General features: G+C 41.4%; 1 protein-coding gene across 2 annotated transcripts in view; it reads left to right on the top strand.

Annotated features, from left to right (window-relative positions):
- Window positions 1-6,955: 6,955 nt before the first annotated feature.
- The window catches only part of NFXL1 (nuclear transcription factor, X-box binding like 1), a 50,069-nt gene continuing 36,721 nt past the window's right edge, over window positions 6,956-20,303 (top strand). For both annotated transcript variants that reach the window (XM_075091567.1, XM_075091568.1), the window contains exons 1-11: window positions 6,956-7,454; window positions 8,868-9,038; window positions 9,398-9,507; window positions 11,651-11,784; window positions 13,452-13,630; window positions 13,799-13,960; window positions 14,062-14,162; window positions 15,399-15,513; window positions 15,862-15,986; window positions 17,173-17,295; window positions 18,286-18,376. In XM_075091567.1, the coding sequence (XP_074947668.1) occupies window positions 6,959-7,454; window positions 8,868-9,038; window positions 9,398-9,507; window positions 11,651-11,784; window positions 13,452-13,630; window positions 13,799-13,960; window positions 14,062-14,162; window positions 15,399-15,513; window positions 15,862-15,986; window positions 17,173-17,295; window positions 18,286-18,376 (1,807 nt within the window). In that variant the 5' untranslated portion in view covers window positions 6,956-6,958. The remainder of the gene's footprint in view (window positions 7,455-8,867; window positions 9,039-9,397; window positions 9,508-11,650; window positions 11,785-13,451; window positions 13,631-13,798; window positions 13,961-14,061; window positions 14,163-15,398; window positions 15,514-15,861; window positions 15,987-17,172; window positions 17,296-18,285; window positions 18,377-20,303) is intronic.

Here is a 20,303-nt window from a genome sequence, read left to right on the forward strand (position 1 = left end):
GCTTGACTGGTAGGGGAGTGGGGAATGCCAGTAACATGGCAAATACCCCATTTGTGAAAAAAGGTTTTAAGTGAGCTACTGCTGTAGGCTGGGCCATTGTCGGTTTTAACTTCACTTGGGATTCCGAAGGCAGCAAAAGTGGCTCGGAAATGGGCCTGTACATGTCTGCTAGTTTCACCAGTGGCGGCCGTTGCCCGTATTGCATGAGAGAACGTATCAATGGATACGTGAACATATTTAAGTCGTCCAAACTCAGGAATGTGAGTGACATCTGTTTGCCACAGGTGGAGGGAATGTAAACCTCGAGGGTTCACCACTAAGGTGGGGTTAGACACACAGGCCTGACAGTCTGGGCAAGTTTGCACGATTAACTTGGCGTCAGCAATGGTGATACGGAATTGTTTCGCTAAAGCTTTTGCTGATTGGTGGAAAAAATCTTGAGAGAGTTGTGCTTGCTCCAGTACATTTGGTATGGGAGCAGCAAGGGTTACATTAGTTAAAATGTCAGCATGGGCATCACCATGTGTAAGAAAACCCGGTAATTGTGTGTGACTTTGAATATGAATTATACAATAGGGGTGTTTCCGCTGTTTTATTAAAAAAAGTAGTTCTTTAAATTTTAAAAACAGGGTTTGCTTTGTTATATGTTTAAGATGAACTCTTTCTATTCGTTGAACCACACCCACCACGTATTGGGAGTCAGAAACAATATTAAGAGGGACAGTAGGCCAGAACTGAGAGGCCATTATGACTGTATGCAGCTCCACTATTTGTGGTGAGCCGAGGAGAATCTCGACTTCATGCTTCCAGACTCTGTTCTCTTCCCATGTTACCACTGCTTTGCCTGACTTCCCTGATCCATGGGTAAATACCATACAGCCATCAACTGGCTGTCTTTGGCACAATAGTCCATTTTCTATTTTAACATTATAATAAAAGGTAAACATCTTGTGTGGGGGAAGATGGGTATCTAGCTTTCCACTAAAGCCTGCTAAGGCTAATTGTAACCCTAGGCTATTTTGAATACTCCAGGTAAGGTAAGTTTTTACAATAGGTAACACAATAAGTGTTGGTTCTTCCCCTGCAAGTTCTACTATTCTCTCCCATTCCTTTTTAATAAGGTCAGCAAACATTTCTATTCATGTGGCAATGGTCTTGGTAGGTTGGTGGGGTAAAAAGACCCATTCTAGAATAATGAGAGGGTCATTACGTTGTGGATCCCACTGTCCAATGATAGCAAGAGGCTGCTCCTCTTGGTTACAGACAAACAGTGTGAGTGGGATGTCTTCACTGCAACGATGGCATTGTTGATTCGACTGTTTGTCGTTGATTATCTGTAGTACTTGTTGTGCCTTTGGTGTCCAACTTTGTGGTGCATTTATATCGATGTCTCCTTTTAACAGGTCAAATGGGAGTGAAGTGGCATTGTCAATGCCTCATTGGGTTCGAATCCAATTAATATTACCTAATAGTTTCTGTACATCATTTAAGGTCCAAATATTGGTGGTTATTGCCGTGTTTTGAGGTTGGATGGTTTGCTCCAAAATTTTCCATCCTAAATACCTCCACAGAGGTTCTGTCTGTATCTTTTCAGGGGCTATAGGAAGTCCTGCATCCTGCAGTGCTTGCTTTAAGGCCTGAAGGGCCTCTTCGAGCACAGTCTGAGTTGGCCCCGCTAACAATAGATCGTCCATGTAATGGCACATGTAAATATTTGGATAACATTGTCTAATTGTCTGAATTGCCTTTGCAACATATGACTGACACATTGTTGGGGAGTTTTTCATTCTCTAAGGGAGTGCAGTCCAATGATATCGATCCATTGGCTCCCCTTATTAAGTTTTGGCACTGAAAAAGCAAATTTTGGAGCATCATCTGGCTGCAGCAGGATGGTAAAAAAGCAGTCTTTCAGATCAACAATGATTATATTCCAACTGGATGGAATCATTGTAGGTGATGTTAGGCTGGGTTGTAATGAGCCCACATCCTCTATGACTGCGTTTATTTGCTGTACATCATGCAACAATCTCCATGTTCCACTTTTCTTTTTGATTACAAACACTGGGGAATACCATGGACTGTTTGTTGGTACTATGTGTCCTTGCGCAAGCTGGTCCTGGACCAGCTCCTGTAAGGCTGCAACCTTTTCCTGGGTGAGCGGCCATTGATCCACCCACACGGGGGTCTCTCTTGTCCATTTGAGGCGGAGTGGCAGTCACGCCTCAATGGCCGCTACCGAAAATGTTCAGGGGTGGAGATGGTAAATCTGCACTGTCCCATCACATCACATCCCAACAAGCTGATGGGAATCAGTGTGATGTAAGGACGACCAGTACATGTCGTTCCCTCTTGAGTCTTTATCATGAGGATTGTAGAACTTTGAAATGTGCTGGACAGGCCTCCAACTCCTACTAATCTGCTAGCTGGGGATGTTGTAGGCCATGTGGAAGGCCAATCTTTGGCCATGATAACTGTAACATCTGCGCCTGTATCTACTAGCATCGTGCACTGGCTCGTCTGTGGCTGCTCAGTAGGATTCCACAGGGTTACGTGTATGGTTGGACGATGTTGCATGATATCTGATGTCCAAAAAACAGCTGGTTGCCCTGTTGATCCAAACCCAGCAGAGCTGCGGCTTGTTTCACTGGCTGTTGGTACTATTGCTCGAAAAAGTATTAATTGTGCAAACCAGGTTCCTTTCGGAACTGACAGCGGTGGGGCCGGTGTCCAAACCATAGCTTGTATTTGGCCACTATAATCAGCATCAATTACTCTGGGGAGGACAAACAGGCCTGTTGTGGTGGTGCTGGAACGACCTAGTGCACTACACCCTCCCCCAACTGGCCCCTTCACATTCAATAGAATGCGATGTACATGTGTGCCCCAGAGAGCTGAGTCTTCTACTGTGGCGACATCCAGTCCGGCACTCCCCTGGGTGCTGGCGGAGAGGGCACCCATGGTGGTAAGAGGGGTGGTTGTGTTCCAGGTGGAGTTGGAGATTGTGCAACCACCACATGTGACACTGTTCCCATCGGGGGGCCCCACTTTGGTTCTTGTGATGAGGGAGCTTGTGTCATTGTGTGACCTTGCCCTGCGCTCCGCCTCCCGTTTCCCTGCTGCACTGGCAGGGGCTGTCCATCTGTGACATATTTGGGTCTGCACTGGCTCACCCAATGGCGTCCTTTACCACATCTTGGGCAAAGTGTGGATGGCGTGGCGGGTGCACTAGGGGCTCCCCCTCCTTGTCTTTGTTGAGGGCGCTCAATAACTAAGTGGTCTGGGCTTCCACAGCGGTAGCCCCGCTTCTTCGTGTCCCTATTCATTGTTAAAGCTGCTGCAAAGGCTGATGCTAAGGACTCCGTTTGATGAGCAATAAAGCCTACACAACTGCAAGCCTCTATCATTTGCACTAGGTTAGTATTGATTGGCAGCATTTGTAATATCTTTTTACAATCGGTATTTGCATTTTCTACTGCTAATTTCAACAGCAGTGCTTCATTTGCGTCTCTGTTGTCTACCTGCTTGTCTAATGCATCCCGCAAGCGATCCACAAACTCCATATAGGGTTTGGTTGGCTGCTGTTGGACTTGAGTAAATGACAGAGATGGCTTTCCGGCTTCCGGAATTTTTAACATAGATTGAAGAGCGAGAGTGGCAGACTGTTGGAGTACATTCTCATCCAACTGTGGCTGTAGGCACGGGTCCGCTATGGGATCTGTGCCCATTAACTGTGATATGCCTGCACCTAAGAGAGGGTCTTCTTGCCATCGCTCTAAATTTTGAAGGGCAGCTTGTTCACAAAGTTCTGTCCATTTTTGCTCCCATAACAACTTCTGCATTGGGGTTAATATCATAGCCGCTATTGTTCGTAAATGATAGGGACACAATAACTGCCCTGTCATCACATTTTCAAGCAGAGATTGGGAAAATGGAGCTGCAAGCCTGTATGTAGTTACTGTTTTTCTTAATTCTTTTATTAGATCCCATTGAAAAGATCCCCACTCATTGGGTCCTCCATCTCTGATCACTACTGAAAAGACTAGTCCTGCCACCCCTTCCTCCTTTATTGCATCTCGTTGCAGATGTTTCCATCGGTCCCGGGGATCAAAGGACGTTGGCGGCTGTAAAACAGCTGTCACGGGCGGCATGGACGGCGGAGCCGTCGGCTTTAACAGGGGCGACGGCAACGGCTCCATGTCCGTGTCTAAATCTACTAAGTCATTTCCTGGTGGGAACTGCCTACAGGGAGTCTCACCGCCCTTGTCCACGCCTCCGGTCACTGTCTGCGCAGCTTGCCAGGACTTTAATGTTTCCATCACCAGCCGCCAGGTGGTCATCACCTCCTTGGCAGTCTCATCCCCTGAGGAGGTGGCCTCCCATACTGTTGTCCCCGCTTCTTCACATGTTTTAACATCTAACACTGCTGAGACTGTTGATGGAGCCCCATGCTTTTGCAGGAATTTCAGTAATAACTTTACTTTAAAAGTATCACATTTAATGCCTCGCTTGCTCGATAACTGAATCAGTAATTTAACAATCGCCTCTTCTTCGACAGACAGATTAGCTCCCATGCTTACTGGCCCAGCCGCTCACCTGTAATATTAAGGTGATGTCCCTGGATTAAAGCTGCGGTCCCACTGTCAGCTTGATTTGTCCGGCTGGGGTCCCTGCGGATGCTGCTCCTCAGCGTTGCTCTTCCACGTCGGGGGTCACCATTTGCAGGGATGAATGTCACGGATTCCTGACAGGTGTTCTGCAGAAGACCTTTATTGTCAGCTTTTCACTGCTTATGTATCTTTTTGACACATTCTCCACACAATCACGAGCACAAACAATTTCTGTTATTCGTCAGCTAGCTCTAAGCATGCGCCTTTTTCTAATAGGCTGTTCTATTTGCGCTATCTCATTTGTTTTGGCTTACTTAAATCTTTCTTGGCATTCCCACGCTCCTGTCTCTGGTTTTTACTGCTGTGTTGCTTCAGTTCAAGGACGTGTCAAACAGTGCTAAGTTACTTGCAAATTCATCCCCCACAGGAAATATTATTACTTCATTGGGTCCACCTTTGCTGATTTCTTGAAATGTAAGTGGGCAGTTTTAAATAGTCCTTTTTTCAGGGTATTACATGCAAAGGCTGGAATAGAGAGGGGAGAAAATACAACTTTTTGCGAGCATCGTTATGACAAATATGTATGGCTCAAAATCTAGCTGTTCTTCCCATGATAATATCTAATACATAATATGGAAGACTGCTCTACTCCATGTAATCACATGGCTGCTGAACATGCACTGTCAAGCTTCTAATATTCGTGCTTAAAAATTTTGTATGTCCCTAACATAACAGCTGTGGCTATTGGCAGAGTACAAGGGGCGGACATGACAGAAAGAGGCCAAACTCTGCCTACAGCATCTTCTGTAGCTGCTGTTGGGGAAAGAATGCAATGACTAAATAGGTTTTTTTTTTCATTTATACGGTATTTCTTTCTTGTGTTCATAACTACTACTAAGATAGTAATATCTACTGTTTCATATGTCAGATATGTTTTCAACTGCTTTAGGAAGCATTATTTCCTTGGATATTTTCCCTAATTTATGTCTTCTTCCATTGGCAAAAATTGGTTTTATTAGTTGTGGTCTCAGCTGGATATTTTCAGCTGGATATTTTCAGTAGACTTTGATCATAGCCACTTAATGCTGGAAAAGTTAGGTGACAGGGAGTGAAGAAAGGGACTGCAAGGGAAGAATGGATAATTGCGTACTTAGGGCAACTTGATTATCCTGCGCAATTGGACTGCCACTTTCAAAAAATACATATGTATTACTATCACTTGATAGTATCTCTATACTCACATTCTTCTCCTTAAGAAGATGGAGATATTATAAATTGGATGTGTTGTAAAGTGCATTTATTTCTGCCTGTTTTATTTTTTTGGTGATGTTTATAGGTTTCCAGAATGCCAGAGATCTATAAACAACTCCTGATTTCACCACAAGTATTAAATGATATGAAGTAATTAATGCGTAGGATACATATGGAACAACAAGGACAAATGTAAATATGGAACAACACGGATAAATATAAATATGAAACGGCTGTTCATTCACTGTTTATCCTGCGCTTTGAATGACGAATGGCCTAATGTGCTGGTGAGGGGAAAGAGTATGCCATCATTTCATTAAAGACTCTATCTGTGTACACAACAAGCATTATTCTGGTTTTTTACTGTATTGTGAATGTTGAACGTTGCAATCAGCATTCTTCCAGCTCAGGTCTTGAATATAATTTGGCATCTGTGTGGCAGCAGCATCCTATAGGGCTGTGTTGTATTTCACCAGGCACTTAGGAAGCACTTTTCTCCTTTGTTGATGAGTTTAAGACTTTGTATTAGAGAAATGTGTGATATGAGTTTTAATTAATAAAGGCAGAGGTTTACTGTTCATATTTTGTCTTTTATTGATCCTTCAGTCTATGGCACAAGTTGGTCACCAGCTGCCTCTTTCTTGAGAATAAAAATTATTTAAAACACTTCAAAATACAACAGAAAACGAGAGTTGACCTCCAGTGGTTTACTGTTTTCAGACTCTTTTATTTGTAATCTTGTACTATTTAGCTTTTATAAACATGTATTTGCTGAAAAAAAACCCTGAATGCAGAGTTTTCTCCTGGCACAGCAAGGCAGAACCCGAGTGCTATGAGAAAATGTCATTCAAATTTATTTATTTGCATTTGTTTATCAGAACTTTTCAGATGGCACACCGGTTCCTCAATACGTATGTCTGTCCAGTAAAACCTGGATATTACTTCAGTGAAGTTTCTAAACGCGCTTTTTAAATCCCTCATACTGTGAAGAAGAGGAGCTGTGAGGAAAACCCACCCAACGGCCGGCACGCTGCGGGAACGGCCGCCACAACCACAGCCGACGCCATTGCTTTTGCGGCCAGAGGGACAGGCAAACAGAAATGCAGGCATTAAGCAGGGAAGAGCCGCCAGCCTGGGCATTAGCAAACGTTTGTCGGATTAGCGGGGGCGGAGCGGGCGCGCCGCCGGCACGGCGGGCCCTCTCCACAGACGACCGGCGGCAGCGGGCGGAGGGGGCCGCGGTGCGCGCTGGGAGCTGTAGTCGTGCCGCCGCGGGAGCTCGCCGGCCTCCCGCCGCCTCCACCGCCGCTTCCGGGTGGAGGGGTCGGGCCGGGCGGGAGGGCTCGCCTCGCCGCGCCTCGGGGCGGCTCGCAGCGCGGCGTGTGAGGAGCGGTCGGCCTCTCACCGCCGTCCTTCGCTTTGCTAGCGGGGGAGAGATGGAGGCGCCCTGGCGGCAGGGTGGCCGGGGCCGCGGCCGCGCCAGGCCCGTGGACGGACTCGCCCCCCGCGCTGGGGCGGCTGCCCGGTCCCCGGCCCCGAGGGCCCGCGGCGGTGCCAGCCTTGCGGCCGCGGGAAACAGCAGCGAGGGGGCTGGCGGTGAGTGTCGTGTCCTACCCCTGCCGCCGACCCCGGCCGGGGGCGGCGGGGTGCCGGACTGGAGAGCCCGGCTGGGGAGCCCCTGCGGACGCCCGGGCTGGGGCTCTCCCCGGGGCGGCGGGGGAGGGAGGGGGAGAGAGGCGCGGGGGCGCTCCCGCGGCCGCTCCTTGGCGGCAGCGAGCCGATGCTTGGCCGTGCGCCGCCGCCTGCCCGCGGGTACCTCTGGGGGTAAGCGCGGAGGTCCGGGGCAGCGGCGAGGACCTTGGGGGTTGCTCCTCCCCGGGGCGTGTGGTCTGTGCCCTTCGAGTAGAAGAGCAAAGTGTGAAGTAAAGGGTGAAGTGGCTGTTTCTGAGCACGGTCGGGAACTGCGGGGCGGGTGCTGCCCGCTAGGGACGAGCGTCGGGTACTCCCGTCGGTGTGCCACATCGCCCCGCTCTGGGGAGGCGCGGGCTTCCAGGGCGCGGCGGTTGCTGCGGGCGCAGGTAACGCTTCGCAGGCAGAGGTGGGCCAAGTACTGAGCGCTGTTAGCTGGCAGCATGGCTTCTCAAGGAAGGGCCTAAAACTAAACTTGACGGAACCCCAGTAAATATATGAGGAGCAGTTGTCGTGTATGTCCCTGCTCACTGCAGGGGGGTTGGACTTAGGTGGCCTGTAAAGGTCCCTTCCAACCCAAACCATTCTATGTGGCAAATTCAGAGGTACTTAAGACCTGTGATCTGCTGAAGACCTTGATATCTCCGTGGTATGTTACCTTAAAGGCACTTTGGTCTATTATGAACTCTGTTAAGTTATATAACTTTTTTTCCCTCTATGTAGAGAATCTTCCTCAATTTCACATGTGATAACTTAAAAAAGCTTATAAGGAAATACCCTGTCACTTTTAATGTTGCCAGCTGTGAAACAGCGTGAACCCGTTATTGAAATAAAGACTTGTTGGATGGAGGGAGACCAATAAAAGTAATAATTTGAAAAATACCAAACGCTGGGAGATGTACCTGTAGGTAGCTGGCAAATTATAACAATTGCTCCTGTCAAGAATTGCCTGATTTCCTCGTATTTTCCTTCCTCACACTATGAAAGTTGTTTGTGTGGGATGTGTGCATAGTTTTTTTTTTAAGTATCCTTTTTGTAAAGCAGCATTATAGATGCATATATTCTAGTATGTTTGGCTAGATTTGTCAGCAGTAATTGACAGATAATTCCTGCTGTGAATTTTATGGATCATGCACAGTAAAGAAGGAAATATAATTTCTCTCTTCTTGTGTGGTATTGAAAATGTAGCAACATACTGCTCTTAAACACATAACATCAGCAGCTCTTTAAAGAAAAGGACAGTAAAAGTATGTAGAACTGAATGTGGTGTTATGATTAACTATCATAGTATTAATTGTCATTACTCTGTTCTCGTAATAGAATTATCTTCACAGAAGAAATTTGATGAAATTAAGAAGGCTAATCAGGCTGCAGCAAAAAAGCTAGTTGAAGACCAGTTTAGTTCTTCATCTGAAGATGATGATGAAGATGCTGAAGTAAAACAAGGGAAGATTTTGGCCAAAACATTTACCATTTACACCAGTCAAACTGGTAAATTTTTTTTCATTTATTGACTTTTATTTCAGTATGAAAACAAACAGTTCTGTATTTTTGGCTGCGTATTAGAATTTTTCCATAATTGGAGGGAAAACACTTTATTCTGATATCTTGTGTTAAAAATACTTGTTCTCTGCAATACATGCTAGCGGTACTTCTTGCCTTTTTATGCAGAATCAAAGGTATAGTTTTGAAACTGTCTTACGTACTTCTAATAATGTGGTTTTGTAATAATATATGACTGGCCTCTGTTCAAGGAAAGAAACATGTATATATACTTACAGCAGTCTCAACATGTACAGAATAGCAGATCAAACATTACTGACTGCTTTAAAAATCCTTTTACATTAAAGATGGAGATGCAAGTGAACTGGAACGTACAAGACAGTACATGAATGAAGCTTTTCAGTCAGGGGCCATGACATGTCTGATCTGCATTGCTTCAGTTAAAAGGAACCAAGCTGTAAGTATTTTACAGTAGTCTTTTAGAATGAAACAAATATAACTGAATAATTTGTGTTTGATTTGATTTGAACTACTAAGGTAGTTCTTGGGATTGATAGTTTTAAAATGATAGAGTACTAAATGCAACACTTGGCGTTTTGGATTTTTCAAACACTTGAAGAAATAAGTGCTGAGATACATATAGCTTAGAATATGTATTTTTGACATATGTTTATTATTGTAATGTATCTGTAATGTAACAGTTATTTTTAAATTTTAGAGAGTAGCAGATGAAAAAAAAAATGGAAGGAAGGACAGTGCTTGCAATGGTGTATTCAATAAGCTAAGTTGTAGCAAACACCGAAGACCGAAGTAAGAAATACTGGGAAAGAAGGAAATGTTCTTGTTAAATTTATAGCAGGGGATCTAGGATAAACTTTGCTGGTTCAAATGCTGATCAGGTGAAATAGAAGGGTGGCATGCTTGAGAAGATTGTCTTTCATATAGGTACGTTTTTCATGGGAGAGATTTCAGGACAAATCTTTTTCACTTTTATTGTTATGTATGAACTTCCCTTTGACATTGACAGGCCCAACCCCGTTTCTGTTACAGTTACTTGAATCAAATACATTTGCACTGTATGCTTAATATTAAAAGAAAAAAAGTGCAGAAGTTCTTTAACTTCTTATGTTGGCTGTACATGGATTTACAACTATCCAATGAAACAGTAATCATTACCTTTTTTAGAAAGAAATGCAGTATGTTTTGTATGACTTCTTAACATTTTGTATGACTTCTTTTTCAGACCCTAACATATATGTTTAGCTTGATTTTGAAGTTCTGTCCTCTGGATAGAGTTATCTCACTTCCATTGATTGATTTGGCAACTTGGAAGTCGTCTTCTATAACTCAGTGGTTTTTTAGTTATCTTGAATCTGTAACATTTCAGCCAGGTGTGTTTGTTTACATAATGTCTCCCATTTAGCTTTAGTTTTGGGAAGTTAATTACTGTACTTTTAGAAACTTACATCATTGACTTTGTCCTCTATAAGTTAGTAGGGAAATTCTCCTGTTTTCACCGTGTAATTTTATAACAATATTATTAAAAAAATAAATCTTAAATTTTCTGCTGCATTTCTCTTACCAAATTGTTATAGTCATTCTAAGCTGTCAAGACATCAATATGTGGAAAGTACCAAGGTCACAAAACTGCATTTCTGTTGTTTAAATTGCTTTTCAGCAGCAGGCTGATATTCTAAGATTGTGATTTCACTCCAGAATTGACAGAGAGAGCTACACAGGGAACAAGAATGTAAAGGTTTAGTGATGGAGACAGGATACTGGCAAAATCTCTCTTAAACACATTTGCTTTTATTTCTGTTCCATTTTATACCTCTCTTGCTCTTTGAACAAGAGACACTATGTTGAAAGCCACACTTCTAATCAAATATTTTTCTTACTAACACTGCATGTGAATCTTAAAGTTTGAAAGGGGGAAAAACTTTTTAGTACTTTCACACCAAGATGTTTACAGACCTAGAGTATGGGACAGGGAGAGAAGCAGAGGGAGAGCTGGGCTTGTTTAGTATAGCAGAGAGGAGGCTGAGGGATGATATGATTACAGCCTCTGTCTACTTGGGGTTGTGAAGGTAGCTAAAGCCAAAGTCATCTCTGTGGTGACAGGTGGTGTAATAAGAGGCAGTGGCACAAACTGGGGCTTGGGAGGTGCGACTGGGTATGAGGAAGGTACTATGACACTTGGAGCAGGTTGCCATCCTTCAGGATTTTCCACCTTTGCTAGGCAGAACTGTGACTGAACTGAGCTAAGTTGGTAATAGTTCTACTTTGGGCATGAGGTTGTGGTACATGGTCTCCAATAGTGTGTTTAAATCAGCATTTCTATGATTAGACGAGTGCTTTGGCCAAGGCTTATGGAGCTCAAAACTTCTCACAGCAGCAGGAAAAAAGATCATAGGTATGAATCTGTAACAGTAAAAACAGTGCCTGTGTTAATCTAACAATACGTATAATCTATCTTTGGAAACCCATTTCTAAAATGGAAAAATAGCAAGCTTGTATTTCTTTGGGTATTACGGATATTCATCAACGGAAACAAAAAGAAACCTAATATAAAGCAATTGGCACCTATATCTGCTCTTTAGGTCTGGAGCTGTTGTGGATGCTTTTGTATATTTCACCTGGTGTGTATTCAAAAGTGGGCCAAGGACAGCCTTTTTCTTGTGTCTTCTCCTTTGACGGATGATGATTTCGGGAAGAAAGATTATCCCTGGCCATGGTGAGCTCTTCATGGTACATTTGCAAAGATACTTCGTGAAGCATGTGTTAACTGGAGTTACTTTGGGAAGGAATGGTACTTGTAAATCTTGTAAATGACATACACACATAAAAAAAATTCAGAAGTCTGACTTTTCTGTTGTTTTTCTGAATTATTTTTGAATTTGTATTAGCATGATTTAGGAGTATTTCACAGTGATATTAACCTGCTGCATCAAATTTGTTTTAACCTCTGAGAAGGTAACTTATCTATCATGTGTCTCAGCTTCTAATATTTATTTCTGAATGGCTTTACATATTTGTCACTTCTAAAATAGACACCATGAAATAAATTAGTTTTAAAAAGCCAGTTCTAAGATAGCAAGATTAAGGGATTTTTTGGTGTGTGTGTCTGTAGAACTCAAGCACTAAAGCCTTGCAGTTTTACGTGAGATTGTATTAAGAAGAAAATAATATTGTGGCTGCAGGAGTAATGAAGTTTGCTTTTTCAGTAGGTTTGTGTCTGAAAGTTCAGTCAAGGTTTCTCTCTGCATGTTTGTTCTATACTTTATTTGCCCACCTACTTTTATGGGGAAACTTGTAGTAATATCTTTGAGACACAATCCTCTGTCAAATTTGGTGGAAGATTCAAGAGCTCTGTTAACGTGGGATCTCAGAGAACAGGTTTGATTCAGAAATAAGGTACAAAATTGTTGGCTCGCAGTGTCTCAAGTTGATAATGCTTATTCTTCTACAAACTAGTTTTGTGTTAAGGCATAATGTTTGTAATGAAAAAATTTCGAGGTGAATGGTATTTTATTTAACATTTGAGCACATGATAAGACTGTGAAGTCACTATGAAGAAATGGTTTATGGCCTGTAATGTATTATATAGGGGCAAATTGACATTTTATTTGATAAAAATGAGTACATAGGTCTTACAAAGTCTCTATTCTTCTTTGAGGAGAGGAGCTCCTCGTCTGTTGTCTTTTCCCAGTGTAGCCAGAAATGGGAGCTGCATTGTGCCTCCTTCCTTGTGTGGCCTCCCTTGTCCATGGCATGCACCTGAAAGCTTTTGGTCCTGTGGCACTAGCAAGTTCCAGACCTTTGGTGCCTACCTACCTTTAGGAATAATATATTAATATCTGACATCATCAGGGATAACAAAAGTGTGCATCTTATAATATCTAAGATGCTGAACTGAAACAATTTAAAATCTTTCAGATAGAATTTTAGTTATTATGCATAGTTGTAATAGCATCGCTGAATCTTGTTTTACATAGCTTATAAATTACTGCTGGTAAAATCCTGGGTTTAATCTCTTTTTTGCTTGGCTCTAAGTGGGTTAATTCTTTGTTGCGTACATTCCTTTGGCATTACTTGACAAAAATTGTTCTGTGTGCTTGCTACACTGAATTATTTGTATATATTTTTACAGAAAAAAGACAGCTGTGACAGGACAATCCCTTAGACATTCTAATGAATGCATTGTAAAATCTGACATATAGCAAGAACTTTATGGTATATTATAAATGTAATTATGTTGTTATTCGTTACAGTAGTTGTAAAAATGTTAATTGGTAGCCTGGTAACAATCTTGGGAAACTGAAATGATAAAAACTGCTTTTTTAAAAAACAAAAAATTCTAAAAATTGCTTATCTTTTCACTTCCTTTTTCCCTTGTTGTAGTCCAAAATGCAGGTTTGAATACAAACGGTCTGAAACTCCCAGTAGGTATTACTGTTACTGTGGGAAAGTGGAGAATCCAGTGCTGGACCCATGGCTGGTACCTCACTCCTGTGGTCAGATATGTGAGAGGGAATTCAAACCTTCTTGTGGTCATAAATGTTTGCTGCTTTGTCATCCAGGTAAATGCACTGTGTTTCTTGGTTGTATGACCTGTATTTATGTAGCTGCTACACAGTTTTACTTAAGTCTGCCGACTGTATTCAAAATTTTCGGAATAGACAGATGCAGTCAAGGCTGTATTCGCTGAATGACCACTAATGAATTAGTGTTCTTCTTCCTCTACTTAGGACCCTGTCCACCTTGCCCAAAGATGGTCACAACAACCTGTCACTGTAAGAAAGCTAAGCCGGTGCCCCGAAGGTGCAGTGCCAAGGAATGGTCGTGTCGCCTGCCGTGTGGACGAATGTTGCTGTGTGGACAACACACCTGTGAGAATTCCTGTCACCCAGGTAGACCTGCCTTCTTAAACCTCAGAGGAGCAGTTGTTTAATTCTTAAGATACATAATTGTTTTGCAATTCCTACTCTCAATGTCACGCAATTGCATACAGGAGATTGTCAGCCGTGTCCACGAGTCAGTAAACAGCGGTGCATCTGTGGAAGACAGACGGCGGAAAGACTTTGTGCAAGTCCTCAGTGGCAGTGTGATCAGGTATGTGGAAGTTGTCCTTTTTAGCTTATTTCTCATCTTTATAAAATTTGATTACTCAGTGTATTAAAGATTGGAAAACCTCATTCAATAAGAAAATAATTTTATCTTTTAGGTTTTGAAAGTGCAATCAAAATATAAGCAGCATTATTTGAGAATGGATCTACTTGGTGACCCAGTTCATTTCTGACAGTAGTTAAAATGTTACTGTTCTAGAATTGTGCTAGGGTTAAGCTAGCCCTGAATTTGACCTTGTATATTCTGTTTTCCGGTACTTGAGGTTGAAATTTCAGGTGCTATCTTCAAAAAAGAAGCATGAAAACAGAGCTTAGTAGATAAGAGTTTCATGCTTATTTACTTCTAGTGACTGTAACAGAATGAAAGCTCTGTGATTCATTCTCTGAAGTTTATTTACAGCTCATTCTTAGGACCAAGGCTATGGATTGACAACAATTTTTAAAAAATTAAGTGGCAGGGGGGAGGTTGCACCAGGAGCTACTTGGTCATTACAACCCCGGTGAGAAAGGCACTCAGACTCTGTAAAGTATCAATTAAAATGTGATTTATTTCAGCTAACACTATGGAGAAAGGGAGTATAATATGAATAATAGTATGGCCCTTTAGATGCTGGAAACCCTAAGCTGTTCAGCATTGAATGGGCCTCTGATTGACATGCAGCATGCAGTGTGGACCCCATCTGTAGAAAGGGTTACCCCATTTTGGTCACTGAAGCTATTGTAGTATTTGGTTAAAAGAAAGCAACTCCGTTCATCATTTCTGCTGTCAAACAGAAAGGATGTCCAGATGAGGACGACTTGCTGCAGTTCTAGATAAAGGCAAGGACATGCAGGTGGCATAATCACTGGTACCAAGTGGGAGCTGCCTCCAATCTCATCTGCTACAGTAAGTTTATCCTGTGGCCAAGCTGTACGTGCAGCACAACACAGGGCTGAAGGCCAAGCTGTACGTGCAGCACAACACAGGCCTGGGACTACTCAGGTTAACCGTCGTGTGAACCACTAACTCCTCAGTATACAGTAGCCTTCTGTTCACGATCACTGGAGAGGTGATTGGTTTTATTTGGTAAACTCAGCAAATACAAGACTTCTGTTAACAAAATTCAGAAAGAGTTAAATTCCATTCAGTCATCTCTTGCCTGTAGTTTTTTCCCTTGGGTTGCTTTGTCTTGGTATGTAGTTCTGTTACATTGCATTCACTTGGTTTCTCTGTTTTCTCCAGGTGTGTGGGAAACCCTTGACATGTGGTAATCACACATGTGAACAAGTTTGTCATGCTGGTCCCTGTGGAGGCTGTCCTCGTTCTGGGAAAAGGTCCTGTCCATGTGAAAAATCAAGTAAGCAGCTTTTTTTTTTTATATATAAGATGAATTTAAAAAAAAAAGTCATCCAGTCTTTGACAGGCAGTAGTTTAGCTTAATTCTGCATGACAGGGTCCGTAAAAGGTACTTAGAAACAGTGAGCTGTGACAGCTTCTACTAACATTTTTCCTTAATTCTTTCAAGGCTTTATTTAGTACTAGGGGTTTAATTGGCAATGTGAATAACTGAGTAATTCTAGAGAAGCTTTAAAAAAAAAAAAAAGAGAGAACTGCCATTTGAAGTCGTACTACCTAGTGCATTTTTTTCTTCCAAATACTTTGGCTTTTTTCCTAAATGTTTGCTTGTAATTCTCTCTCCATCTAGAGTTTACGTTGCCTTGTACAGAAGATGTGCCCACCTGTGGCGATAGCTGTGACAAAGTTCTGGAATGTGGCATCCATAAATGTTCACAGCGCTGTCATCGAGGTCCCTGTGAAATATGCAGACAGGTAAGTCTTACTGTAGCAGGCTCACATTTTAGTAGGGTTTTTAAACACTATATGCCTGGAACAGTGCAAGTGTCCTAAGGAAAATGAAGTCATGTCTATCACAAAATCTTACGACTTTCTCTTGATTAAAAGCAACATGTTTTTTCCCTATTCCTCTGCTGCCCCAACAATTCTGTATTAACAGTTGAGCATTATGTATCTGAATTGAGGCGTGGATGAAGGTTTTATTGTTTTGGGTTGATACTGGGTGGTTTTTTTTAATTAATTATGCCCTAAAAACACTTATTTTTTTTCCCCAGCTCTTCTAGCTTTCTTGCTTTTCTTATTATGTTGTTTATTCATTAGTGAAATGGAAGATGCTGTAACATAACATTATCTTCTTGTTAGTAAGAAATGAATATTTTGCTGTTCTTTAAATATCTATGGGGCTTCTGTGGTGTGCTGGTTTCATCTGGGGTACAGTTAATTTTTTCAAAATAGCTCGTATGCGGCTGTGTTTTGGATTTGTGCTGAAAACAGTGTTGATAACACAGGGATGTTTCAGTTATTGCTGAGCAGTGCTTACACAGAAGTCAAGGCCTTTTCTGCTCTCCCCCATCCTGTTGCGGGGGGAGTGAGCGAGCAGCTGAGTGGTGCTTAGCTACCTGCCAGGTTAAACCACGACATGTAGTCTGGCCATAAAGCTGTTGCTCTGTCTGCTTTCAGTTTCTTCCTGAACCAGCTTTGGCTACAAAGTCCATGGTGAAAGTAGTTAACGCACGATAGCTGGGATTAGTCAGATAAACCTGCTCACCTGCTTCTTAAATCATCTGTATACACGATGGATGGATTGGGTTTACTGTGCAGGAGGGGTACTTTCTGTATGAATTTGTTCTGCATTTGTGCTTGACATCATGCACCACATACTTGAGTGGTTCCTTTGAAGTGGCTTGCCTATTGGTGAGACCAAAGCTACAGTGAGGTGCTGACCAGCACAGTGTTAGCAATACCGGCACAAGGTCTCCAAGTAGTTACTGCACAGATAGGTAATCTGCCCACAGCATGTGATACACTTCCTGCTGTGGTAGAGCATTATAACGTTACCCTCCTGTGAACCTTTCTTTACACCTAGTAGTAGAACATTTTATTTTCCACTTTTTTTTTGGTATTAAAAATACCCTGCTTTTTTCCCTATCTTGCTGCCCAGGAAGTCGAAAAACAATGTCGCTGTGGAAAGCACACTAAACGCATGCCGTGTCATAAGACATATTTGTGTGAAACGAAGTGTACTAAAATTCGTGATTGCCAAAAGCACCAATGTAGGAGAAAGGTAGGTGTCAGAGATGATCTTTCTCCAATGTGTTGTTTAGATAACTTTGTTTTTATTTAGATACGATATTTCATATTATATATAAATCACATCGATCTGTTGTTCCACCTCATGTTATTGTATAGATAGGAGAATTCTTCAGTGTCATTCAAATTAGCTTGCAGGGTACCAGAATTGTCTGAACAGCATGTCACCAAGAAAAACTTAGTGGCCTTAAAATCTGTGAGGGGTTTTTGACAACTTTCCATTTCCAGAAGGCAGGTTTACTTTCAGATTCTTGAGTAGTGATGCTTCATGCAGTTAAACTTCTGGAGCGGTTAAATCAATTTATTTCCTTTCTTGACATATTCATGCTTAAAATCCAGGTTTCTCTTCCTAATTGTCTTTTCTGGTTTGGAAGGAGGGTACCCTTCAAGTTAATAGGAAAGATGGGGTTTTCTTCTGACCTGGCATCCACCAATCTGGTGATGTTGTGGTGTGTTCTGATTCTTCCACATTACTACTTTATGTAAGAACAGAAAGTAGATAACTGATCCTAAAGTTATCTGACCTTTACTACAAAGGTAAAAGGTGTTTCAAACACTTTTGTGCCAGGGACAAGATGGTATAAAAGTGGAAGAAATGGCAGAGTAATGGGGCAAACTACTAGACATCTTATGTGTAAACTTCTGAAATTATTTTGGCTTAAAATATTATAAGAATTTTAACCTCTTAAATGTTCTTGTGCTTTTTGGAAGCCCTCTGCCTTTTTAGTGTGTTGAAGTGATGCTTTCAAATGTGTATTTTTTTGTTATTTTCTAATTTGAAATTTATAAAACAACTCTACAGGCAACTCCCTTTCTATACCTGTCAAGAATGTGAGGGAATTTGACTAAATTGCGTGAAAATTTTTTTAAGTAGTATTGAAAAAATGAGGTAGTAGAAGAGGGCAAATTTATACCAGAAATGTCTTAAGTTTTCAATTATATAAAGTATCTATTTTTTCAACAGTGCTGTTCCGGAAACTGTCCACCTTGTGATCAAATCTGTGGGCGGACTCTAGGCTGCAGAAATCACAAATGCCCTTCAGGCTGCCACAGAGGTAAGAATAGGTGAAGGTTCCCCATAGTGATGGAATATTGTTTATTTTTGCCAAACTTTGTGCTTGCATGGCTGTGGTGCTTAATGAATTCTCTCCCTTGTTGCATGTGGGCTTTTTGTGGGGGCGGTGTGTTTGAAAGGTTTTTAGTGCTGGTTAGAGCTTAAGGACTTACATGATGACAACCTGAGTTTTTACCTGGTAATTTTTCTTAGTGTTGTTCCTCTGAAAATGCTCTGTCCCCTTTCCAGCTGCTTCATTCAAAATCCATAGCTTGACTTCTTTTCCCAAATAATTCTGTTCACTGAATATGTATAACAAAACCCAACTACATATAGAAATTACTGCGCTGGTTGAGTCTGGATGGTTTTTAGAAACCCTGGAATACAACGTGTGATAGGAGTGGGCTTAAAATAAAACAAAAGTTGATGGAATTTTAATGGATACTGGTATCTTACTGGTGAAAGAGAAAATGAGAACTTGTTACTAACTATATGAAGGATAACAAAAAAGTTTACTTCTGCATCCAATGACCTTGGTTAAAGAGATGCTGAAAATGGCCAAAATTACCTGGCAGCTTTTATCCTGGCCAATTGCTTTGACATTTCCTTGGTAGGGGATTAAATTAGAATGACTGAAAAAGTGGCTGCCCTCTCAGCAATTTTCCCCACAGAAGCTGCTGCCCTGTGGAAACAGCAGCTGAGTAGCCAATGTAATTTCTGTTAGTATTGTGGACTATAAATTGCAACAGCTCAGGAAATAATTCACAACTTGTTCAGGTAATCTTGCTTTTTGAGGCAGTGATTCTTAAGAGGACAGGACAGTTAAATGTGGTAGTTGTCCCAGTTAACCTGCTATTAAATCTGTCTCTACAAACTAGTGGCTTGTTCTTTCTCTGTTAACTGTGCCCCTTCTTTCCTTCCTGTTTTTCTGCATTAGTTTGGTTGGTAACTAAATCATAGAATAAAATTACGGTTAGAAAACTACGGAGCTAGTGCTGCATGTAGGATAAACTTTCACACTGAATTGCTGTTTATATTTGCTACTGCTTGCATCTTACAGCCTGGCTAAAAGTGACAATGATTCCTAATAACTGATGGCAATACAAAAATAATATAAAAATAATAAAGTAGTGCCTATAAGAAAACAAAAGTGAACTTTGAGAATGTAAATATCAAATATATACACTTCAAAGTGTATGTAACTTATCAAAACAGTACAATTGTCAGTATCTAAGTGCCAACTCTTGCCAAAAGTTGCATCTAATAAAACTATCTAATAAAACTATATCAGATGATAAATTTAGAAAAGAAAATAACTTCTATGTGCTTTAACAAATTAAAATCTAGTACAGTTCGTAATATCTTGTGAGAATATTTGAAAATATCCTTAATAAAGGCAATGGTTTTGATTTCAAAATAGTTATATGCATGTTTTTCTCCTTTATACACCAATATTTTAATAGCTGCTGAAAGTTATTATTTTATCTTCAGTGTGTAATACCTGGTCAGGTTAATTTTGCAGTGAGCTGCCAGATCTCGGTGACCACTAATTTTAAAGGAAATAGTATGCCTCTTAGAAAATAACTTGCCAGATCAGGGCCTTTAAAAGGTACCTGACCTCTAAATTATTAGAGCTTGCTGATAATAAGCACTTGGCCTTTGGCAGAGGTTCCTGACAAAAGGTAACCTAATCTATTCTGTTTGTGGTTTGATTTTTACATATATTTTTTTTCTTAAGTATTTAATACTTGCTGAAATTTAGAATGTGTTGCCAGTGAGTAGAAATGTTTTGTTTCCTACTGTAGTACATTATAACACTTGATTTGAGAACAGCATGGTCTTGCGTTAACTTCAGGCTTATATGTGATCTCTGCCCTTTCATCTTATTGAGAATATAGGCAGTTGTCTCTGTTAATAGTATATTTAAG

The sequence above is a fragment of the Phalacrocorax aristotelis genome, chromosome 4 (assembly GCF_949628215.1).
Source record: "Phalacrocorax aristotelis chromosome 4, bGulAri2.1, whole genome shotgun sequence".
NCBI classification, from domain to species: domain Eukaryota; kingdom Metazoa; phylum Chordata; class Aves; order Suliformes; family Phalacrocoracidae; genus Phalacrocorax; species Phalacrocorax aristotelis.